The following is a 7,462-nucleotide window of genomic DNA, read 5'->3' as shown; positions in this document are numbered from 1 at the left end:
CATTTAGAGAGACGCTGTCGGGTCAAATACGCTCTGCAATGAAGCGTTGGTAAAAGCAAAACCTCAATTCCCTCCTTCTGGAAAAAAAAAAAAAAGGGGAAAAAAAAAAGTTTTATTCATCTCTTCTCCTCTTCTCTCAAAATCTACTGGGAACCGTTTCCATTCTCTCCCAGCCACCCTCCTGGCCAGGCCTGGCCCTGGACATGCCCATGAAATATGAACCGAAACACAACGGACATCTCCCGAAACCAAGAATAAAACCAAACACTTCAGAAAGGTAACTTTAAATAGCATGGCATGAAATACAATTTACAAAGATAATCAAAACCAAAAGGTTTAAAATCGGATTTATCCTAGAGTTTCACTTAAATAACGCTATTTTTTTTTACAATAAAGATAACAATAAAGTATCATACTGCATGTAAATCCAAGGCGAGAAAGTTTATCCACTCAAGTAATCTAGAAAGGGTACTAATTTGCTAATTAACAGCAATAAAATGTTTCTTTTTTGAAGGGCTGCTGGCAATAAAAGCAGAGGTGCCGAAGGAATTTCCATGTAAAAACACATTTACTAACAGACTTATTAATATGCCAATTCTTTATTGCATTTAGTATCTCATCATATGTTTACAGGACCAAGATATTTATATTTTGAAGCGTACTTCCCCTTGCTAGCTGTGTCTGTGTGTGTGTGCGTGTACATGCATTTGTCCCAGCCAGGGGTAACCTCCTCGACCTTCTCCTCCCAATTCCCTTCTCTCCAAACAGGAATCGCATCTTCAACCTCTTTGTTTTCACATCTATAGTTATCATAACAATACAAACAAGCCTTTGAAAAACGTCTTCCGTCCTCTCTTGCCATAGAGAGCTTCAAAGCTGGCCAGGCTTCGAAACACGTCCTAAATAGGGGACATTTTTGATGCTCTGGTAAAGATTTTTGCTGCAGGACGGATGGAGTAGAGAATGACCGCTAGCAACCGGACCCTTTAAAACACCGATGGTTGTATTTAACAAGACCAAATTAATTTGCCTCCTCCTCTCCAAACACACTGCTCACAGTGCGGTTTGAGCAACTGTGGGATTAAGAGAAATATTAGAAGTGAAGTATTGCAATTGCTCCTTCAGATTTTTAGAAGTAGAAGTTTTGGGGGTTTTTTTAGAAGTTTTTTGTCTGTTTTTCTATTCAGTTACCCTCAAATTAACATCAGCAGGCTATCAGTGACGATGCACACCCCCTCATCCCAGCGTAATTAAATCATACATTCAATTCATCAAGTATTCCAGTGCTCCTGATGCACTACAAGATATCTATTCTTTAGCAGATAGAGAGGAACTATTGCCTCATGGGACCTGCCAAACACCAGCCGATTGAATTATAAAATAAGTCTTTATAACTATCCTGGATATTAAATATACCCCCCCTCCCCAGATAGCTTGCTAAAATAAAAATAGATTTTTTTTACCCTTTCTTTATAAAAAAGAACTCATTTTCCCATGGCCAGATCTCTCCTCCAGCCTCATCTCCAAAAGACCCAAGGAACACAGATCATGAAGGAGCTCTAGCAAAGCACTAGTAGTAACTTAAAAGTCTCCTGACCGAAAAAGCACCTCCACATACTGAGGCCATCCCAGGGAGTCTGAGAAACAGTGCCACAGGACAGCATCATCCGTCATGCAAAGGAAACGTGGCAGCAGTTCCCTCCTTGGCAACGCTGGCTGTTGGGTTCTTCAGACCATTTTGACCCTTTCCCCTTACTTTTCACAGGCAGAACTGAAAGAATCTATTTTTGTTTTGTTTTCCTTCTGAAGAGCCACTTTCTCTACATCTGACAACCGAGCACCGTGCCTGATCAGATAATGAATGTTTACACGCCACGGTCAGTGTTTGCAAACTGCTCCATTGTTCCCAGCATCCAGCGGTGAAGCCCCGCTGCCTCGTCAGGACAAGAAAGCAACAGCAGAGGAAGGAAGGGTTTCCTGCCCGACAAGAGCAGGCCTGTTTAAATCAGAGATGGAGTTAACTACCCATTCAAACGTAGGCACAAGAAACACTGAAACAGATTGCCTGGCTCTGCCTTGCATAATATTAGCAAAACCCAGCGAACCGCGTTTAATAAAATAGGGCGAGATGATAGCGGAGCGCTGGCAACACGGCAGGCAGAGGAACGATCACAAACCGTCCTTTATTTGTTTGTCCCTCCGGAAAAAACATTCGCTCTGTTGCCATCCGGCGATTTACCTCCGCCCCGCTGCAATTCTTTGAACGTGCTATAAGTTCGGTTGAGAGATTTTTGGGCGAAATTTTACAGCCCGGCTGTCATGCAGATTTGGGTCGCTTTGCTGATTAGAGAACAGTATGTATTTTATTAAATAACTGTGTTTATCCGCAACTTTAGGGTTTATAACTCCAGCAGAGTAGGTTTTCTTCTTTGAATTCAGGCACAGTGACATCGGTGACGCTTAGGCACTTGACAACATGGTAGATGTGAAGATCTGCTGCAGAATCTGGGGGATCTCTTTGGTATCCATGGCAATGAAAGACCGACCTGCTGGTAGCGTCCTCTGCAGCCTAAGGAGCAGAAGGAGAGACAAGACACAATTACCATTTCAAATCATCTTCCCTACCACAAGCCAGGCTTCCTTAAGAATGGATGTTTTTCCTTTTGAATACCTTCCCAGCCCATGCCGTTCACGTTGCTGTCACCATGCAATTAAAGGCTTGGGAAAGAAGCAGAGGGAGGAACCACTGAGAGTGGCTAAGTCACAGAGGTCCTTTCAGCAAGATAATCAAAAGCCGTTCTCGAGATTCCTATTCATGTCCTCTTTCTGATGTGCAAAAACTCCGTCTTGATCAAGGTACCAGTGACCCCACGAGGTATTACCACAGCTGGTTTTTTTGAGGGCAGCTAGAGATTTACTCTGGAAATGAAGATATTTACTCTAAATACATCACCATGAACCCACAGCTCTTTCAGTTCAACATCTCCAGTGATTCTAAATGCGCTCTTTGTATTTCCCCTTTGAGATCGCAGCAGATTAGATGGAAAGATATTTTTCTGTCAATATTAGCTTGACACATTTTTATTCACAGCTTAACCCTCCTTAAAAAAGCTAAACAAGATGCATGTTACAAACCCCATCTCCCCCACGTCCCGTCAGGAGGCTTGGAATTTATTTTTTCACTGCTTTTTTAAACGAGTTTATGCTCCACGCTATTTCTCCAATGCTAAGTCTCACTTTTAAAGTGAGTTTTTAAAAAAGCTGCAACAGAGAATTCCCTTCTCCTGCCCCCACAGCGGTTACAGGAAGGCTTTGTCTAATTCTGCACTTCCACGTACATAGAAATGCGTTTCAGTGACAGCATTGTGTGCATTTTCCATCGCCAGTGAACTCGGGAATTTGAACTAGGGCAATTATACGATCTCCTCTTACACAGCAGGATTACGGTCAACGCTTTTTTTTTCTTTTTCTTTTTTTTTTTTTTAATTCCTAGCAGAAGGAAAAGGACTTTCTGTAATTATAATCTTTCAGAATGTATTCGCTTTTTAGGCGTAACGCAGCTCCGAGGCACAGACCTGCAGACACGACTAACGGTGGCTGTGCAGCTGTATCTTTCAACCCTTTTCTCACTAAAACTAGTTACTCAGGGCCAATTCCCTTTGGGGCTTCTCTCATTCTGCTCTAGTTGAAGAGCCGAAGAGAAGCAGAAAAGGCACTGTTGATATTTGTGGCTATACCAGCTCTTTGCTGCATGTACTGGTCCTCAGTGGGTATGGAACCGAGGGACACCTGACATAGAATTTCCCTCTTTTCCCCTGTGCCCAAACAATTTAAAGTGAAATTACGTAGTAGCACTAAAAATAGGTGTATTGGCTCAGATTCGCTGAAGAATTTGTCTCTAACAGAAGGGGAATATCTGAGTCAAACTTTTGGCAGTTTTGAAGACCATTAAACTCCGGCTTGTCTTGCTCTAATCTCTTTTCTTAGGCACCCCCACACATTCAAAGCACATACTGGGCAATGGCAAAGGCACCATGTCTCCATCATGATTACATAGTGATATCACATACGGGGACAGTGCACAACCTCTAGTGGGAGGATGGCTTCAGATGCTGCCTTTGGATGAGCAGAATGCTCTGAACTAGCTGGCCATTTTATGATTAAGGTGGTGAGACACTGGAACAGGTTGCCCAGAGAAGCTGTGGACGCCCCATCCCTGGAGGCGTTCAAGGCCAGGCTGGACGGGGCTTTGAGCAGCCTGGTCTAGTGAAAGGTGTCCCTGCCCATGGCAGGGGGTTGGAACTAGGTGATCTTTAAGGTCCCTTCCAACCCGAACCATTCTATGTTTTTATGCATGGGAAACTATGCCTAACTCCACTGCAATAAAAGCACAGTTTAGATTTATGATGAATGGAAAGAAAGTTATATTAGGCATAAAACAAATATACTTACCTATCTGCCTGGTCTCCTAAGGATCCTATAAATATGGCAAAAGCATTGACTTGAGCATTGGTGGTCAAGACCTGGGCAAACCTTGCTGGCTGAATACCATATCGCTCGAGATTTGCATCACTCAAGACGATAACAAAATACTCATCAGCCTCTTCTTTGGCGATTTCACGAATGGCATGCTCTGTCCCTTCCAAGGTATGGTCTCCACTCATGCAGAACTGAGCATGGGCATGCATGATCTGTGTGCACAGCATATCCAAGTGGAAATATGTAAGATGACTTTAGGAATAAACATTCCTTTCAGCTTGCACAGAAGGGAGTAAATATTCAGCTATGCTATACTAGGGGATGCTTCAGATATTGCAGAAGATGCAACTTTTTGTACACAATACGTTGCATTTTAAGACAGGCGTCGCTTCTTAAAACCACAGTGGTTTTAAGACCACAATCAATACCTGAGTACTCAGGGAGCTGGCGGAAGAGCTCACCAAGCCTCTCTCCATCATTTATCAACAATCCTGGTCAACAGGGCAGGTGCCAGATGACTGGAGGGTGGCTAATGTGACGCCCATCTACAAGAAGGGTCGGAAGGAGGATCCGGGGAACTACAGGCCTGTCAGCCTGACCTCGGTAACCAGGAAAGATCATGGAGAGGATCATCTTGAGTGAGCTCTCACGGCAAGGGCAGGGCAGCCAAGGGATCAGGGCCAGCCAGTATGGGTTTAGGAAGGGGAGGTCCTGCTTAACCAACCATATCTCTTTCCATGACCATGTGACCCACCTTCTGGATGCGGGGAAGGTGGTGGACGTTGTCTATCTGGACTTTGGTAAGGCCTTTGACACTGTCCCCCACAGCATTCTCCTGGAGAAGCTGGCAAATCATGGCATAGACAAGTGTACTCTTCGCTGGGTTAAAAACTGGCTGGATGGCTGTGCCCAGAGGGTTGTGATTAATGGGGTGAAATCCTCTTGGCGGCCAGTCACGAGTGGTGTCCCTCAGGGCTCAGTTTTGAAGCCAGTTTTGTTTAATATCTTTATCAATGATCTGGATGAGGGGATTGAGTGCACCCTCAGTGAGTTTGCAGATGACACCAAACTAGGTGGGAGTGTTGATCTGCTTGAGGGTAGGAAGGCTCTACAGAGGGACCTGGACAGGCTGGATCGATGGGCCAAGGCCAACTCTATGAGGTTTAATAAGGCCAAGTGCCAGGTCCTGCATTTCGGTCACAACAACCCCAAGCAACGCTACAGGCTTGGGGAAGAGTGGCTGGAAAGCTGCCCAGCAGAAAAGGACCTGGGGGTGCTGGTGGACGGCCAGCTTAACATGAGCCAGCAGTGTGCCCAGGTGGCCAAGAAGGCCAACAGCATTCTGGCTTGTATCAGGAATAGCGTGGCCAGCAGGAGCAGGGAAGTGACCGTGCCTCTGTACTCGGCACTGGTGAGGCCTCACCTCGAGTGCTGTGTTCAGTTCTGGGCCCCTCTGTACAAGAGGGACATTGAAGTGCTGGAGCGTGTCCAGAGGAGAGCTACCAGGCTGGTGAGGGGTCTGGAGACCAGGTCATATGAGGAGAGGCTGAGGGAGCTGGGCATGTTTAGCTTGGAGAAGAGGAGGCTGAGGGGAGACCTCATTGCCCTCTACAGCTACCTGAAAGGAGGTTGTACAGAGGTGGGTGTTGGCCTCTTCTCCCAGGTGAATAATGACAGGACCAGAGGAAATGGTCTGAAGTTGTGGCAGGGGAGGTTTAGGTTAGATATTAGGAAGAATTTCGTTACTGAAAGAGTGGTCAGGCACTGGAACAGCCTGCCCAGGGAGGTGGTTGAGTCACCATCCCTAGAGGTATTTAAGAAGCATCTAGATGTGGCACTTCAGGGCATGCTCTAGTGGCAGAGATTGTAGGTTGTTTGGTTGGACTCTATGATCTTAAAGGTCCTTTCCAAACATGAAGATTCTGTGATTCTGTGATCAAAACCCATGCACGGACATAATTAGATTGGGCCTTAGGGAAGGTAAAATGCTTTGATTAGCTGCAGTTTGAGTAGCTACATTTCTATGTATCTAAGGAAGAAAACAGGGCTTAATATCCTAATGGTGTGACCAGCTCCTGCCTGTTTATAATTTGCACTAGACTTCCAAACCCTAGTAGTGTCACAGTCATTATCAAATATCTGACTCCTGACAGTGGCAGCAAGGTTTAAAAATGTCAAAACATTTTGTTCGAGCTTTTATGAAATAAATACACTGTTTTCATTGACGAAGCTGCTTCCTATGCAGAAGTCAAGTTATTTTAGAAACATTAAGGAACATTAGAAAATCCAGTCCATCTAACTCAAGTAGCTGCCGATCTTTTAAACATACTTTTTGAAGGAAGCTCAATTACATAGTTCTAACCCATTGAACTGCCAACCAGGTAAATCCTAAAATAGACTCCATTTTTCTTCATCCTATTACAGTAAAATCTTGGTGAATACACTCACTTTGCAATTGTGATTTGACACATTTTCAATCTAGAATTGACACATTTTCCCACTGCTACTGTGACACAGAACTTCTTGAAGGTACCAGGCTAAATCACTGACCTGGGATCCCTCTACAGTTTGAATTAGTCACTTAGGCACTAATGATATCACCACGTGACTCAGGTAGAGCTATCTATATGATTGTATAAAGCCTGGAACTTCCTAGGATGTTGGGTAATGGTAGGACTAGAGGGAATGGATTAAAACTAGAGATGAGTTGATTCAGACTGGACGTTAGGAAGAAGTTCTTCACCATGAGGGTGGTGAGACACTGGAACAGGTTGCCCAGAGAGGTGGTGGAAGCCCCATCCCTGGAAGTGTTCAAGGCCAGGCTGGACGGGGCTCTGAGCAACCTGATCTAGTGGGAGATGTCCCTGCCCACGGCAGGGGGGTTGGAACTAGATGATCTTTAAGAATTGTCAGTGTTGGAAGGGACCTATGATTCTATATCCTTTGACAGGTAGTTAAAATGACGCATTTATGACACATCAGT

General features: G+C 44.7%; 1 protein-coding gene across 1 annotated transcript in view; it reads right to left on the bottom strand.

Moving 5' to 3' along the window:
• Positions 1-206: 206 nt before the first annotated feature.
• The window catches only part of VWA8 (von Willebrand factor A domain containing 8), a 196,884-nt gene continuing 189,628 nt past the window's right edge, over positions 207-7,462 (bottom strand). Inside the window, exons 44-45 of the mRNA XM_054190234.1 lie at positions 4,453-4,691; positions 207-2,569 (exon numbers count right to left, since the gene is read on the bottom strand). Coding sequence (XP_054046209.1) covers positions 2,461-2,569; positions 4,453-4,691 — 348 coding nt within the window. The 3' untranslated portion in view covers positions 207-2,460. The remainder of the gene's footprint in view (positions 2,570-4,452; positions 4,692-7,462) is intronic.

Source organism: Rissa tridactyla, chromosome 1, assembly GCF_028500815.1.
Source record: "Rissa tridactyla isolate bRisTri1 chromosome 1, bRisTri1.patW.cur.20221130, whole genome shotgun sequence".
In the NCBI taxonomy this organism is placed as follows: Eukaryota; Metazoa; Chordata; class Aves; order Charadriiformes; family Laridae; genus Rissa; species Rissa tridactyla.
Note: the sequence above shows the minus strand (reverse complement) of the source record. Positions and strands in the feature narration are given on the sequence as shown.